The sequence below is a fragment of the Chelonia mydas genome, chromosome 7 (assembly GCF_015237465.2).
Source record: "Chelonia mydas isolate rCheMyd1 chromosome 7, rCheMyd1.pri.v2, whole genome shotgun sequence".
Taxonomy (NCBI): domain Eukaryota; kingdom Metazoa; phylum Chordata; order Testudines; family Cheloniidae; genus Chelonia; species Chelonia mydas.
Window position 1 is genome coordinate 45,918,153 of NC_057853.1, and position 17,475 is coordinate 45,935,627.

Below are 17,475 nucleotides of genomic sequence, written 5' to 3' on the forward strand. Positions count from 1 at the left end.
TCTTTCCTAGAGGTTTTGATGCAGATGTTCTGATGAAGCTTGAAGTTTCCCCCCTGTAGATAATACCCCAGGAGGGACCCTTGCACAAATCTTCTGGAAATTCAGGGAGCTCTGTTACCCGTGTTACCAGGTGCTACCATCATGAGCTAATATTACCTAATAACATCCACTTACCTGTTCACTTGCCATCTTCTCTCTCAACCACAAGCTGAAGGCCACACGGCTTTGGGCATCTCCAGTTGCACCCACACTCCAGATCAAGGAGAACATGAACCAGGGTTCAATCAGTTCCCCAAGTCGGTCAGTCTTCTCACGGGGAAGCTTCCTAATTCCCTGAACATCCAATAAGCAGAGTAAATTTAATCCTCACACACGCAGTTCAGTTGGACTGGGGGTTAAATATGGACACCTCACTGAAAATCTTGACACCTCCATTTAGTTTATTTACTGCTTTTCTGAATGATTCTTAGATGAGTCCATTCATTACAGACTGTGAGCCAAATTCTGCTCTCAGTTACATTCGTGTAAATCTGTCACTGAGAGCAGAATTTGGCCTGTGGATTTTAATGCTAGAATTTCCTGTCTCCTTCAATGTCAGTTCAAAGAAACCACCATCCCAGGTGTATTCCTAAATATAAATGTGCAACCTATTACATCCAGCACTATAATTGTGGAGCTACTGTTGTAGTTAGCAGATTATCCTCTTGCTTTATAGTATAATCCTCTATTGTGTACAGAGCTAGAGTCATCCTTCCCTGGTGTATTGCACATAATCCTCAATATAACCATGCATTCAACATGAGTCAGGGCAATGCTATATGTAGATGAGCTTCAGAGTAACTGACCAAGCTCCCTCCAGCACTATGCACAGAACACATTGTTTCCCTGTAACTTCCATCCTGTAATGTGCTCCAGTTGGTAGCTCTGGTGTTCCTCCTGCACTCTGCAGTTTAACCCTCTAGTGCTATGAGCAGCAAGAGCAACAAACAGATTATATAAAAATTCCTACCTCAATGGGAATGAAAGGTTCAAAGAAGCACTCCAGTAGTTTGAGAAGGCTCATCGTCAGGTTACTGTTTGTTGAGGCAATTATCTCTTTCACTGATCCCCGGACAAAGCTGATGGACTCCTGCAAGGATCAGGCAGACACAGCTCAGCTCCTGGGCAATCTTCCTTTCAAGAGTTTATTTACCTCCTAGGGCTCAGTTTCCCCTTTTCTCACTGCATGTTACATTTATCAGGGAGGTCACAGCTGAAAATTCTGCTATTTCAAGCTGTGCCCCAAATACCGATCGCTTCAGCCAGAGAATGGAGGCAGAGAAAAGAGTCTGAGTAAACCCTTTCCGTTTAATACTGAATAGATTATAATACAGTAACAGTCCGGCTCTTTTTGCCGTCATTGCTGATAAATAGCTTTTAAGATATTTCTGACAGTACTCTGTTGTTCTCCATCAAAATGATGGAAATAGCAAGGCTCAGTTTTACAATTCAGAGCTACGTCCCTCCATGGAATAACTCCATAGAAGGAAACAGAGTTACCGCAGGAAAGAAGTTGGTGTGCTGATTATCAAAAAACCACACAATCCTTCGGACCAGTATGAAGAAGTCACATCTATATGGATTAGTGAGTACATAAGCTATTAAGACCAGCAGATTCACTCTGGGTACTGGTAGCATTTAATCATTTAGGCATTTAATCTCAGATGCGGCTAAAATCTTAGCTCTTTAGAAGGACCGACTACTCTCAAACTAACCCAACAGGTTCTGAGCCACTGGCGTACTAAAGCCAGGTCTGTCAGATAGACTGGAAGAGATCTGGAACATGACAGGAGCTCACCTCTAGAAATCTGCTGAAGAGGGATGTTAACTGCTCTGAGAAAGGCTTCATGATGTCTGGAATTTTCCTCAGCCAGCACTCAGTGAAGGGCTTGAGCCCCAAGAGGCTGGGCTCCAGGTAAACCATGCCACACCGGGAGACTGTGGCGGGGGAGGCAACAGCCAGGTCCTGTACTTCAAACATCATGGTCATCATCTGAAAACCGTGGATGGACAACAAGGATCTGTCAGCATAGCTCAACCTTAGGAAAGACAGGATCCTAGGATCTGTCAGCATAGCTCAGCCTTAGGAAAGACAGGATCCTAGGATCTTTCAGCATGGCTCAGCGATAAGGTCACCTATCTGGCTCAAAGGAGTCGGCTCTAATAATGCAGTTCTCTGCCACTGGTATTGGAAGGGAAGCAGGTAATGCCGCAGGGGAGTAAAGCGAATGCTGGGGCTTCCTGGGATTTCCACCTCAGTGGACTCAGACTCAAGCTGGGATTGTCAAAGAAGCAAAAGAAGTTAGAGTTCCCAATGCCCCTTGAATGTCAGTCGCATTTGGCCTAACTCTCCTTTGAAAATCTGAGGCTCAGTGCCTGCCTGCACAGGCACGGCGTATATACTGCAGTCAAACAGAAAGAACCAAATGTAGCTTGTCAGCTCTTTAGAGCAGGGACTGCCTTGTTGTTCTCTGTCTGTACTGCACCTAGCACACTGGGGTCTCTTAGCTATACAGATGGTAATCTCTGCAGGAATCCGTCCTGCACATAACGTTAACTGGAAATGCAAAGGCAATTCTGTTCCATGTTAGAGCGAGTGAACAGAGGAGAGAACAGTTAGAGAGGACAGAGAAACAGGACAGCAAGAGAAGAGAAGTTAGTCACCTCTGTTAGCTTAATGATTTCTCCAGAGCTAAGACACAGCTTCTTATTATCATCTAGCACGGTGTTCATATTCTCGATCCAGACCGCATCGACTGGCCCATCAAACACATACCATTTCTTATTCGTATCACTGGCGATCGCTCCCACCCGAATGAGTGTTGAAAGAATCCCATCCGTCCTGTAACATGGGAGGAAAGAGGCAAGAGAAGCTGTAACAGTTGCTTTCTCTATATCTATCTCCAAGTGAAATTCTGACCCCGTTGAAATCAATGGCAAAATTTCCACCAATTTCCCTGGAGCCGGGATTTCACTCTGGGTTCATATACTGTGTATCTGAGTGCCTCACGAGTTTATTAAAGTGAGCAGATAAAGATGTCTCTCTCTTGCTCTCTCTTCTTCCCCAGTAAATCTCTAGAATCTGCACAGCCTTTTAGCATAACCTCTTTAGGAATGATGTGGCTGAATCCACCCCACTGTGAGTGAAGACCCTGATTCCTGTTGCTTCTATGTACATGGCACAACATTGACGCTAATAATGCAGCCATACAGTGCCAGTGGTGCTGCTGGTGATGAGTGGGATAGTGGAGGAGAGAGTGATGGATGTTGATGTCTGGGATTTAATCTGTATGTGAATGTCTACAGTGAAATTGCTGCTCAGACCCTCAATTGCACTCCCATTATTAAATAATTATTGTTATTTATATAGCACCACAGATGTTCATGGCCCTTGTTACCGAGTGCAAAAGAAAACAGACTCGTCTGAAGCCCAGCTGATTAAAAGAGATGGATTTATGTCTCTAAATGTGTTTTATATGGAGACTGTATTTTTTGTCACACTGATATGTCTATGTGCTGCCCTTGGGCAGGAACCACATAGTAAATAAACTGTCAAGCTTAACTCGAATATACTATAGAAATATCCTTCAATAAAGATTCATTGGAGCCCAGAGCGAGTGAGCTTCAGGGTACAGTATGAGAAATTTATTTGCTTTCGCTTTTCTCAGAGGTTTTTCTTTGGTTTTCATAGTTTTCTGGAATATATGTTCTTTAACTTTGTTCCAAAGCATCTGGCTGGTATGACAGGAAGCATTAGAATAATGCAAGTGGATCTTACATTATAGCATGTGGATCTCCATCAATCCACCAAGCCCTTCTGAGCCAGCTTCAGAGAGGAACATTTAGAAACCCCGCCAGTGGTAAGCAGGCTGTCGAGAAGGGTAGATGACCCATCAGAGAGTCTCTCAATAAGGGGTCTACATAATGGGGATGGAGAACTACTGAAATAATAAGTATGGGGGAGATATTCAAGCACAAAGATAGGCTCCTAATTCCCAATGGCAGGCAATGAGAGTTGGGAACCTAACTCCTCTTTGACTATCTTCCTTAGTTACAGAAGGCCATCAGCACAAGTCAGATTTACATGGCACAAAAGGCATTCTTCACTCGTGCCTCTAAAGCAAGTAAAGCTCTTTAAGGCACTGTATCCTAGAGAGCTCATAGACCTAGACGGATGACAAGAAGCCCTAGATCAGATGAGGAGGAGGATGGTGGATTTTGTCCTTTACCATTCATGCGTTAGCAAGTCAAACTCTCCATAAAGCTGGCCCATAGTGATGGATTTCGGATTCAGTACAAAGTAGTTGACTGCTTCATAGTTCCCACCACTGACCGAAGGCTGACCTTTCAGAGAGGTCATTGCAGCTGCCAGAACTTTGTAACACTGCAGAGACAGAAGGGAAGGGAATTATACATGGCTTCTATGACAGCAATCAGAGGGAAAGTAAACTCACAGGGACATGATTCAGAAGATAGTGAGGAAGGAGGAGATGTAATGAAGGACTTTGCGCAAGTGTCTGGAAATAGCCTGGGAAATGGATCTGTAAGAAAGAGGCTGATCACAGAAAAGAAGGGAAAGAACTTAAATCACCAATACTAGTGGTTGGTGAAATATCTGAAGATCCAACATCATAGTAGTTGAAGCTGGCCAGCCTCAAAGCCATCCTCAAACTTCTGCATGGCACTCTGAAGTTTAGGACACAGCGAGTAAGCCTCAGAGACTGATCGCAAAGCCCAGAAGAGCAGGTTGCTAATATACTTCACCACAGCTACAAATCCAAATTTTCATCTATATTTCAAGTCAGAACAAAAACCTCTCACTCCTATAGCTCCTATGCACAGAGAGGCTGAAAATGCTACAGCATTAGTGTTTTGTGCAAGATTTAACACTCTTCTATGATTCCCCATTCCACTCCCATCTAGCTATTCATATACATGCAATGGCTCACTGTACCCAATGCAGCATCTCAATCACCTTTACCTTTGTTTTCCCCGAGCCTGCTGGCCCCACCAGCATGAGGCCGTGGCGCACCACAGTGGTTTCATACAGCTGGATGCACTTTGTCACAAAACCTGAGAAGGAACAAGATTCTGAATGTGGATCTTGTAATCTGTTTCACTTGGCAGAAAATCCGAGGGCTGCATGCTCCAACTGGCAGACTAATGGACTTGTTGCCCATATCTCATAAGCCAGTGTGGTTTTATTGGCCTGTAATGGCTCTGGCTCCAATCCAGCAAAGCACTTGCCTATGTGCTGAACTTTAAGCAAAAAGCAGTCCCACTGAAGACAATGAGACTAGTCCTATCCTTAAAGTTAAGCAGGTGCCACAAAGTTAAGTAGGATCGGGGCCCCATAGGTAGTGATGCATATCATTGGTTCTTTTGGCCAAACAGTCATTGGCCATAATCATTAGAGCAGTGATACTCAGACCTCAGTGGTTCAGGAGCCAAATTAGCAATCAACATTGCCCAAAAGAGCCACCAGAGTGTGAATTCAGTGTTTCATTTACTATTTTATCTATTTATCTATCTATACATATACACACATAATGTGTGCGCACATATATATTATTCTTACAGCAAAATGACTGACCAAGTATCAGAGTAGCAGCCGTGTTAGTCTGTATTCACAAAAAGAAAAGGAGTACTTGTGGCACCTTAGAGACTAACCAATTTATTTGAGCATAAGCTTTCGTGAGCTACAGCTCACTTCATCAGATGCATAAAGTGGAAAATACAGTGAGGAGATTTATATACACACAGACCATGCAAAAATGGATGTTTACCATACACATTGTAAGGAGAGTGATCACTTAAGATGAGCTATTACCAGCAGGAGAGTGGGGTGGGGGGAGAGAAAACCTTTTGAAGTGATAGCCCCTCAACCTGAAGCAAATACTCACCAGCAACCACACATCACACAACAGAATCACTAACCCAGGAACCTATCCCAACAAAGCCCGTTGCCAACTGTGCCCACATATCTATTCAGGGGACACCATCATAGGGCCTAATCACATCAGCCACACTATCAGAGGCTCGTTCACCTGCACATCTACCAATGTGATATATGCCATCATGTGCCAGCAATGCCCTTCTGCCATGTACATTGGTCAAACTGGACAGTCTCTACATAAAAGAATAAATGGACACAAATCAGATGTCAAGAATTATAACATTCATAAACCAGTCGGAGAACACTTCAATCTCTCTGGTCACTCGATTTCTGATCCAAAAGTGACTATTCTTCAACAAAAAAACTTCGAAAACAGACTCCAACGCTGAATTGGAATTAATTTGCCAATTGGATTCAATTAACTTAGGCCTGAATAGAGACTGGGAGTGGTTGAGTCATTATACAAAGTAAAACTATTTCCCTTTGTTTATTCCTCCCCCCCCCGCCCCACACTGTTCCTCAGACGTTCTTGTTAACTCCTGGAAATGTGCTGGAAATGGCCCACCTTGATTTTCACTTCAAAAGGTTTTCTCTCCCCCCACCCCACTCTCCTGCTGGTAATAGCTCATCTTAAGTGATCACTCTACTTACAATGTGTATGGTAAACATCCATTTTTGCATGGTCTGTGTGTATATAAATCTCCTCACTGTATTTTCCACTTTATGCATCCGATGAAGTGAGCTGTAGCTCACGAAAGCTTATGCTCAAATAAATTGGCTAGTCTCTAAGGTGCCACAAGTACTCCTTTTCTTTTGACCAAGTATTATTATTTTATCAACTACAATTGGTTCATAACATAGCAAAAGCCTCCTGATTGCTTTAGATTGGTAAATAATTAAATCACACAGTGTTTTAATATCATGTGCTGCAAAGAGCAGCAGGAGACACATAAAAGAGCCACTTGGTTCTCGGGAGCCTCAGTCTGAGTATCACTGCATTAGAGTAATTCAGCCCTTATCAATCACCCACTGCCTTAATATCTATATCGTATTTCAATGGCTCATTAAAGAATGATGCATCCAACAACAACAACAGATGACACCACATTCTGTATTGGATCCCTGCATTTCACTGTTTAGCACTGTCCCTGAGTAGCATGGCACTGAATAAAAGGAGCACCTGGTATCATCTGCAGTATTAAGGGGAAACAGCAAAACAATGTAAAAAACAATTGTTTTTAGCCCTTTACTGATCCTTTATAATGTATAAAGATCGTCTCAAATATGTGTTTTGGTTGTATTAACTTTTGACTTTTATTTTGCATTGGAAATATCAGGTCTTGACTTATTCTGTTTTTCTGGAGGTCTCTGACAAGTTTTGGAGACATTGAAAATGACACCATAGCTGGAGATTGAAATCCAAGGTGCAGGTCTCCCAGTGCAAGTCAACTTCCTTCACACAGTCATCTAGGGAATGGGAGGGCTGCCACTTGGGCTTTAACCTCCAACTGTGATGTCACTCTCCAAGTCCTCCAAACATTGCTTCAGAACTCTGTGAAAGAGAGGGAAGTCAGGGCCTGATATTTCTGCTGTACCAAGCAGTAAACCATTAGGAAAAAAGCTGATGCAGCTATTTTCACATGCCATAGAGGAGGCAGCGCATGCATGTGCGCGCGCGCACACACACCCCCGTGCGCGCGCTTTAGTTCACTTTGTCATTCACCTTAAAGAGCTTTTCCACTTACCCTCAACATCCTTCAGTTTGTCTTTGATGCAGGATTTTCGGATTGCGTCTTCAAGGATGCCATATTCAATAGGCTCCTCTTTGATCTTGGGAAACAAGTCAGAGACAATACCATTGAACAGCTTGAGGTCATCCTGGAGGAACTTGGGTACATTGACATCCCGGATGGCCCTAAGGCAGATCAGCTCCTGCAAAGAATTAAGGACCAATAGTTAAACGAACTCAGCTCCCCTTCCTGCTTCCTTCTGCAAGATGTCCGTCACATCCATCATCCTCAGCCTGGTTTGCCAGGGTCTTCACTACAGAAGTCATGTTTATTTTGTTCTTTGCTTTTGCTCAGGTTGCACTTCTGTAAGCCTTTTAGAATTCTATCTCCCTGGAATTCTTACTGACTGCAGTGACCCCTGCAGTGAATATAGAACAATGTGTGTGGAACCATTATGGATGAAACTAGAGGGTACTTGCTTCATTCATGGTAGGATTCTCTCTCTTTAGGTTGCCAGCAGCTGAGATCACAGTCTTCACAGCTCTCATTCCAAAGTCATAGTGGTCCTGTAGCAGGCATGGAGGAAATGACTAAATTAGACACTAGTGTATCATCCTGGAACAATGAACCTGCAATCTCAATCTATTAGGTAGGGGAAAGGGAGTATTTCCTTGGAACAGCAGCTCTCCCGCCCACATCAGTTTGCTAGAAAAGCTAGAAAAGTCATCTCCTTTAACAACTAGTCTTATGCCCCAGGAGCATTATCCTGGGTGAGGAGGTAGAGGGTAACTGGATGAAGAGAGATATTAAAAGGAACTGCTGTTGGGTCCAAGGGTCATGCAAGAGCAGCTCTGCACATTCGTGTAAAGTATATGAAACAGCATGAGGGATAGCTGGGCCACAATTGGATGCAAATCAGCATTAAAGAAGAATGAAATGGATGAAGGAGGGCCACGGATGTGGTTGTGAAAGTGGGAAAGAATCGAGGGCCTGTGAAACACTAAGCTACTGTGGAGTCTTGAATTAAGAGAGACACTCCAATACTCCAGGCCCTTCCCATTTTAGAAAAGGCTATATATCAAGAAGTCACGGACCTGGCTGCTGAGCTGTTCCGATGACAGTTTGAACGTAGTGGTGATCTTCTTTGCTAGGACCTTGGCTTCATTGAACCCAAAGGAATAGAGAGAAATCTCTGCAATCATGGAGTAATCTGGAACCATCATAGCCACAGGACGGAAGAGAGCCTGGAATATACAAATCCATTAGGACAGGATGAAGACACCAGTGCTCCCTCCTCCAGCAGGTCTAGACCTGTGTGAATTCTACTCCTGGGCTGCAGCAGGAGTTTTAGAACATAAGAACACAAAAGTAGCCATACTGGATCAGATCAAAGGTCCATCTAGCCCAGTATCCTGTGCCCCAGAGGGAATGAACAGAACAGGTAATCATCAAGTGATCCATCCCCTGTCACCCATTCCCAGCTTCTGTCAAACAAAGGCTAGGGGCACCCTCCCTGTCCATCCTGGCTAATAGCCACTGATGGACCTATCCTCCATGAATTTATCGAGTTCTTTTTTTAACACTTTTCTGTGGGATCTGTCCCAGTCTCAGTGTTTACTTACAGATGTGGTTTTTGATATCAAAATGATCCTAGAATCCTACCAAAAGCATTTTCTCTTATCTCTTGTGGCATGGGCATGCCCAGATCACCAACCACCCTGCTACACTGACTGGCAGAAGCACAGCGTTGTCCATTTCTTACCATACTGGATACATTGTTCTCTAAGGAGGACACCATGGTTCGGAATCACACCTCGGTCCATGCTGGCTAAGCTGGGGTGGGTAAGCTGCACAAAAAAGCCACACAAGCTCCCCTTTTCTGGGAGGTCTGCTGGAGATCAGTGCTATTCACATAGAGCACAGTGGTAGTGGAGGAGAAGGCATAGCCTGGACAGCCGGAGAACAGACTGATTCAGTCCATCTCCCCAGCAGCCTCCACAGGTGGACTCCTATGGATCCCCAACCACAACAGATAGCTGCCCTGTTCCAGTTAAAATCCTGGAGGAGGGCAGCAGCTGCAACACCTTCTGCCCTCTCTTCGGGTAAATCTCTGGCGAGTCACCAGGTAGGGCAGGGAGGAGCAATTTACAGTTTCAGTGACTCTGGCCTCAGACTTTGCACAATCCACAGTTTCACTATTAACAGTGTAAATACCAAGGTGGAGTTCTATTCTGAAAAGGTACAGCATAAAAATGGCATTATGGAGATGCAGGTTTAGTGTTTCTCAATAACACATTGTTATAACTGATTAATTTTTAACTATCTGTGCCACAAGCTCACCTGGACCCACAAGCCAGGCCAGGCCACACTCAGCTCAGGTGCAAGCAACAAGAAAACCTGTTTGCTTCTTTCACAGTCATTATGAAGTTTGTAAAGTTAAGGGCCTGTGTTTTCTAAAGAAGGTAGTGATTTTAGGTGCCTCCATTTCTGGGAGCCCAACTTGACACGCCTGATTGGATTTTCAGAGGGCGGGCACTCAGCACACTTAGGAAATCAGGCCCTTTAAGGTGTCTCCAGCTGAGCCCCCAAAATTGCTCAGCTCTTTGGAGAGGGAGATCTGGATGTTTCTAACTACGTTTTATTTTTCTTATTGCATCCACTGTGTGCTGAGTATTTTTCCAGCCATTTCCCCAGCAGGGAAGAGAACAGCCTCAGCAAGCATCTCAGCTTTCATGCTTGCTAAAGGGTGTACGGCATTGTGAGATGGAGCTGTGGGACTGGCTATGCCAGGGCTACTGCAGTGCACATGGCCTCCTGTACACCCTGGCAGGGCACTGGTCCATCAGGAAATAATGCAAACACTCGTGCTCAGGTGGTGCAATTTCACTGGAGGTAGCAAGGAGTCTCCACAACACCTGGGCAATTTGTGTGCCTAGACAAAAGGCATTGTAGCCACAAGACATTGTAATCATGAGCTGTGTCATTCTTTTAAATCCCCTCTAGAGACAGAACCAAGAAGTCAGTAAACTGTTCCTGAAACTGAGTTTTCCATGCCAGGCTGCTGCTAAATCCCCAGGTCAGCCCACTCTAAGATGCCTCTTTACTGTATGGAACAGCAGCCACAGGCTTCCCTTATTAAATGTTAGGTATCTCAATCCCTTATATCTTAGTCTGTTCAACTCCTGTGACTTGCCATAATCCCAAGTGGGCAGTTATATTCAACTCTCATCCCTGAGGGTGAGCTACAGAATATATTCATTTTCAGTAATTATCTGGGTAGTTTAGGTCCTTATTTTGCCCCCACCTCCACAGTATCATAGTAATCTTTAATGTATTTATCCTCTCAACATCCCTGAGAGAAAGGGCAGAGCTATTATCTCCATTTTACAGGTGGGGAACTGAGGCACTGAGATACTAAATGACTTGCCCAGGGTCACACAGGAAGACTGTGGCAGAACAGGGAATTGGACCCTAGTCTCCCAAATCAGACTAGCAGACCACAGAACCATACTCCCTCTCTGTGCTAGTGCAGTGATGATGTTTACTGACCTTTAAGTTATCCGGTAATTCAGTGCGTCCAGCATATCCAGGGTTCATGGTGATGAAGACTGCACAGGATGGGACCAGAGGGATCTCAGCTCCTTCAAACATGAAGCGGTCCACCTAAAAAACCAAAACATGGCCATGCCCAATAAACAAAGGCAGGGACTCTGGAATTAAATAAGAAGATGACAGGATCTTCCTCTGCACCAGAAAAACAACCACTTTCCTCTCTGTATTGAAATTAGCTACTGGGGACAGGTATGGGTCACCCCACTGGTATGAAGCACTAGCTCCAGCACCCATACAGAAACTCAGTCTTAGGAGCAGTATTTCTCCTCCTTTTATGAAGAGCCCAGCTCTTACACAGAAGATTTACTGATCACTTACAATATTTCTTTTGCTCATGAAGAGCTTCCAACCCCCAGCTATAAACAGACAGCTGCCTTCACATTTATTCTGTCTGTGAATTGGGGGCAGAATTAATTTGTAGCATGAGGCAAGAAAAAGCCTGAAATCCCTTTTAAGAGAGAGGGGACAGTTTCAGGTGGAGGATAAAGCAGCAGAATTCATTGCAAGCAAGTTTCTAATACTAACCCAATGTCAAGCACTTTGGATCTTAACCTTTATCAGTCCTCCCAGGAGCAGCACAGAGGTAGGCTGTTAGAATTACTGATTGCTGACTCTCCATATGGGACCAAGAATTCAGAGGTGTGTGTGTGTGTGTGTGGGTTGCTTTGGAAATATCTGGAGTCCGGATAACACACCGTGAATTCCTGCAATCACTTATGAGCAACGATGCAGGCTTGTACCTAGTCACAATAGTACATCTTTCTTCTTGCATTGCAGTGGAGGCCATCAGGAATGGTAGCACAGTCTCATCTGTGCCACTAAGTGTTCACATTGGCTCTAAGATTAGAACCTAATATAGGACAGAGAAGTAAAGGACAATGTCTAGATTGCCCTTCTCTATTTTTGAAGACTCACCCTTTGCTGCTGGGCCTTCTGAATGGTTGTGATCTGTTGAGCCACTACAGAAAGCACCTCAACGTCAATGCGGTTAAACTCATCAAAGCAAGCCCACGCTCCGGAGCTGAGCAGGGAAGGGAAAACCAGAGAAGTGTCAGGAACACAGAGATAGGGAGAAATTCTAGCAGTTCAACCAGCCCAAAGTATCAGTTCTGTTGTGTGGGTGGCCATGCGAGAGAGAGGCAGGAAATGAATCCAACAGTTCTCAGCATTGCTGCTAGGATACTACACCATGGTTACCTGGAGAGGTAACCACATGGGCAGCCTGATACAAACACAGCATATGACAGGCCTACTATTGAAAGGGACATCAACTAAGCCTCTCATTTTGTACCCATAATGTGGGTGCAGCTGGCATAATTTAGACATCTAAGATGCCTGTATTGCATTCCAAGAAGAGAAGTCTGTGCATGAGAGAGATGCTCTCATCATTAGGGATGTTCAAAAAAAGACATAAAACTGCTTGCAAAAAAAGGTCTGGGAAGGATATTGGAATGCATTGGCTACATGTGTGCAATGCACAATTGGACCAGCTCTGTTTGTTATGCAGAGAACAGGGGGTCAATTCTATAAGGATTCCTTGGGACCCACAACAGGCTCTCCTGGCTACTCAGTCATGGCTAGGGTCAGCAGGTTCTCTTCTGCTGAGGACTGACCCTAGCCGGACATGTTAGATAGTATGCAAAGGGTCAAAGACCTACATTTGAGCTGGTAGCATTTGTAGACAACTTCAAATGAAAATGGTGCAAAGCATTTTATTTTTGCTTGACAAGAATCCAACTGTTCCTTTATACTGGCACAACAATGCCTCTATCTTTCCTTCCAACAGGCATAAGACTAGCGTCCTGCAGCGGTCCCATCACTCATTACCTTTGGAACTGCAAAGCTCCTAGATTAAAACAATGCAGAAAGGCCCCCTTCATTTTGCCTTAACGCTATGCCACAGCTCCCCTCTCTCCCTTGTGGCTATCGCTCCAAGGCCCCCGTCCAGGGTGCCAGCACCTCCCCCCTCCTGCCCCGTTGTAGGGCACAGGTGGCAATTTATTTTTCCCAAACCACTTTTTGCACCTGGCTAGTCCCTTCAGGAATTTTCCCATAGCCATGAAGTCAAGCTGGTCGGAGCAGTTGAACACGACTGTCTGTATAGCTAGAGCTTTCCCCAGATCTTTAGTTGTTTCTGTTTTGCCTGTTCCAGCAGGTCCTGCAGGTGCTCCTCCAAATTTTAGATGCAGGGCTCCAGTAAGTGTCAAGTAGCACCTACAGCAATGAAGAAACCAGTGAGCATTAGGAAGTGTTCCTACTTGGGCTTAAGAACCGTAGATCCCATTTAATTATTTAAGGTGATCTGTTCTATCTATCTGCCTGACATGATCACTGGAAATCTATCCCATATTATTCAGAGAGCTTTACTTACATATTTAGCAAAGTGTACAGGGATTTAGCTAAGCGGCTTCTGTTAACATTAATGGGAGTTGCAGTACAGTCTTTGTACTTTTGTACAGTCTGATGGAAATTCACTGTCTGTTGGGCTGTCTGTAAGGAGTATGATTACTATAAGAAAGCTAAGTATTATTATTATCGTTACTAGGAAACACACATACTCCATGGTACTGGTTTATCTGTCCAAGGGTGTGTAATCACCAAGAATAGAATGAGCCCTTTGTTATTCAAATGGATTTTTTTATATGTCTCAGAGCAGTTCACTAAGAATCATGCCACAGCATAAATCTTTAACTGGTCGGTGGAAGCATGGATCATTAGGAATCCTGTAGATCCAACGTCAGTAAGGGCCCAATCTACCTCATCTCAAGTAACACCTGGGTATACAAACAGTCCCAAGGCTACTTGTGTAATTAAGTGCTGCTCAGCATGAGTAAACCTGGGAGAGTAAGATCCTGGGTTTAACTCAGAATAAAATCTGTTCACCCAGAACGACTCAGACGCTTAGTTATTATTCTCTGAATAATCTGTACCTGTCAGTGAGGGGTGTGATGACCAGGCGTCCACTGTTTCCCAAATATTCATAGCCATAGATGAATTCAGCATTCACTGCTCGGATGTACAGATCATTCCTTGTCCAGTAGTATCTAACGGTGAGTGAAAATGGAATCTCAAAGACAAACAAGTACTGGCAGGGGTACAATAATAGCAAGAGCTAAAAGGGACACTGTTTGTGGCTGATAAAATTCACTGCGCTCCAGGCCCTAGGAGACATGTGTCACCTCAGCACTGGGTCAGAGATAATAAGTAATTGCTTTAGGAAGGCAGTGGCGTTGGCTGGAAGGACAATCCTGACTTCTCTGGGTGCCAGGAAACAATTGTAAGCAGGAGGTGCTGTGCAACGGGAATGTCTACGATCCTCACTGGTCAGGACATCTGATGACATTGTCAAGAATCATGCCTCCCCACTGGGCATGGGCAGACCTTTAGACTGTCGTGGCACAGTCTAATCCATGTATCACATGCAAGGAGAAAATGCCCCAGAGCCTGGGTCTGTCTTAACGTATCCTGAGAGAGGCAGGCATGAGCTGGGTTACAGATGACCAATTGTGATGGTGTAACTGACTGATATACTCCTAAGACATTCAATCCACTTGGCTCTAAGATTAGTCTTAAATAGAGACACTATGCAAACACACTTGATTTCCCTCCATGTTACTGATGCTGCTGATAGGTAATGATAATGGATGGTGGCCAGGGAATCCAGACCAGGTCTGATGGCTGTTTCTCTTACCTGAGCTGAGAGATCCACTCAAAATCATTCTCACTCATCACATTCTCCTCAACCAGCTTAGCAGCGACATCCTTGGCATGGACTTCAATCACAATGAGAGCTGACAACACTGTTCGCTGCATCCTCGACAGCTTTCCTCGAACAAGGGCTACCAGATCACTTAGCTGTGCAAGGAAAGGAAAGCTAGTCAGAACTGGCCCTGAACTGCATTCTGACTTCTATTCTCTAACCAACAAGGTACTAAACCAACAGTTCTCAAACTGTGGGACCTCAAAGTGGGTAGGGACCCCATTGTAATGGGGTCGCCAGGGCTGGCTTAGACTTGCTGGGGCATGGGGCTGAAGCCCAAGTCCCACCACTGGGGCTGAAGCTGAAGCCTGAGGGCTTCAGCCCTGGGCACTGGGGCTCAGATTACAGACCCCCTGCTTGGGACTTAAGCCCTTGGACTTCAGCTTTGCGCCTCCCACCCCCACACCTGGGGGGTGGGGCTCAGGCAGGCTCAGGCTTTGGTCCCACCTCCTGGGGTCATGTAGTCATTTTTGTTGTCAGAAGGGGGTCGCGGTGCAATGAAGTTTGAGAACCCCTGTACTAAACGAGGGCTGAAGGAGGAAAGGGCACTAATTTGGACCATGGGAGACCCAGGTTCAATTCCCTCCTCTGCCAAAGACTTCCTTTGTGACACTAGGCAAGCCACTCAGTCTCTCGCTGCCTCAGTTCCCATCTGTACTATGGGATAATAGCACTGCCCTGCCTCTGAGGGGTATTGTGAGAATAAATACATTTAAGATTGCAAGGCATTCAGATGCTGGGAGGTATCACTGTTCATATAAGATATTGAACTGTGACTTAGGGCAGGATGTGGGTGCACTGATGAAACACCCCATGGTTACATAGGACCACACCTCCAGAAGGACAGTATCCCATAGTGCCATGCTAGAGCATGACTAAGTTATGGGAACATAGCTCTGATAAGGTCATATGCTTGATGAGTTATGTGCAGGTTAAGAAAACAATGGCAGAACTCTTAGAGATCTCATTTTACTGCATTCAGTATTTTTCCCACTACCTTTGGAGTTCAGTTATTTCACATACTAATGTAACATGCTGTTGAAAACAATTGACCTAACTTTGAAAAATTTCTCTAGATACTGATGCATCAATATCTCAGGTTATGGCTGTTGACTGATTTGAAGTCAGAACTGTTTTACACGTAGAAGGCGCTAAAAGACCAGGTCTCTGTGTGGAGAAATCTAAACCTGGTCTGCACTTATTCATCTTTCCTACCTGAGCACTCAGCTGTGGAAACAGTCTGGTGGACAAATCCCCAACCTCCAGGGCCTCAGATACTTCCTTTGTCCAGAAAGTCTGACAGCCAGCAATGGTCACCTGCCCAGGCCACTGCAAGACCCATGAACAACGTGGTGTCTTTAAAAAAAACACACATACATTATATTGGTAATAAGCACTATGAATATGTTTTCTTTCATGATCCCTTGTCTCATGCCCTATGCCTGGAATCTATCCAATTCCATGTCACATATGACAATTTCTACTTAGTTGTCTACCCTATTTTCTCCAGTTGCAATGAAAAAGCTTCCCTAAGATGCTGGGCATCCAGACAATGGATGCTTAGGTGCCTTCTCTGCAACAGATCATTGGGCTATGCAAGATGTGGAGAACTGCCAAAGGCAGGTGAAGACTGGGAATCCATGGGAACCAGCAGAACAAGCTTCCAATCCTACAGCGAATTCCAGTTTATTGGAGCATCAGATTCCTAGAGTATAATAATGCCTGAGATTTCTGATGCCCCATCTCTTTTTACTTTCCTTTCTCCCAACCACCAACTAAAGTATGATCTTGATTGTCTACCTGCGTCCATAGAAACATATGGCTGAGATTCATCCCTGGTGTACATCCATTGGCCTCAGGAATTAATCTGGCCCTATGTTACCACTACCATCTCTTTGCACTGCGTGATGGACCCAAGCACTGGAGGAGAAGATAAAAAGAGGGAGCCCTATCCCAAGGAGGGAGCAGAACAGAGCAAGGAGTAGAAATGGAATCATATAGCAGGGTCAAAGGCTACACTATAAAAACTGTAGGGAGTAAGAAAAACAATTCTGCTGGCTGTCATCGATGACCACTTCCTCTTGAGACAGGACATGCCAAATGCCACCTGTTGAACTCCACCTGTATTTGCAGGTGAAGAGCCGAAGAACAGCATGGGGTGTAAGACTCTCACCTGTGGATAAACCCTGATCGATCTTTCAATATTGTCCCGCACGCTGGCCTTCATAGATTTCTCGACTTCCAGCAGCCAGTCCTCCACATTGCCAGTGGGATAAATGGGGGAAAACAGCTTCACTTCCTCCCCTTCTGCAGAGTACATGTGTGTGATCTGTAGGTCCTCCTGGAAGAGCAGCTAATGGGGGAATCACAGCACGATATTAGTGAAGAGTTTCCCTTCTATCCCTGCCTTCCTATCAACATAGGTCAAGACACAAGGA

The 17,475-nt window shown here is 44.7% G+C and overlaps 1 protein-coding gene across 1 annotated transcript in view; it reads right to left on the reverse strand.

Annotated features, from left to right (window-relative positions):
* The window catches only part of DNAH1 (dynein axonemal heavy chain 1), a 125,261-nt gene that overhangs the window by 60,068 nt on the left and 47,718 nt on the right, over nt 1-17,475 (reverse strand). Inside the window, exons 25-40 of the mRNA XM_037904042.2 lie at nt 17,211-17,390; nt 16,253-16,393; nt 14,969-15,132; nt 14,208-14,321; nt 13,303-13,491; nt 12,193-12,298; nt 11,215-11,328; nt 8,760-8,909; nt 8,145-8,231; nt 7,681-7,867; nt 5,021-5,112; nt 4,269-4,423; nt 2,704-2,881; nt 1,838-2,032; nt 1,010-1,129; nt 175-333 (exon numbers count right to left, since the gene is read on the reverse strand). Coding sequence (XP_037759970.2) covers nt 175-333; nt 1,010-1,129; nt 1,838-2,032; nt 2,704-2,881; nt 4,269-4,423; nt 5,021-5,112; nt 7,681-7,867; nt 8,145-8,231; nt 8,760-8,909; nt 11,215-11,328; nt 12,193-12,298; nt 13,303-13,491; nt 14,208-14,321; nt 14,969-15,132; nt 16,253-16,393; nt 17,211-17,390 — 2,331 coding nt within the window. The remainder of the gene's footprint in view (nt 1-174; nt 334-1,009; nt 1,130-1,837; nt 2,033-2,703; nt 2,882-4,268; nt 4,424-5,020; nt 5,113-7,680; nt 7,868-8,144; nt 8,232-8,759; nt 8,910-11,214; nt 11,329-12,192; nt 12,299-13,302; nt 13,492-14,207; nt 14,322-14,968; nt 15,133-16,252; nt 16,394-17,210; nt 17,391-17,475) is intronic.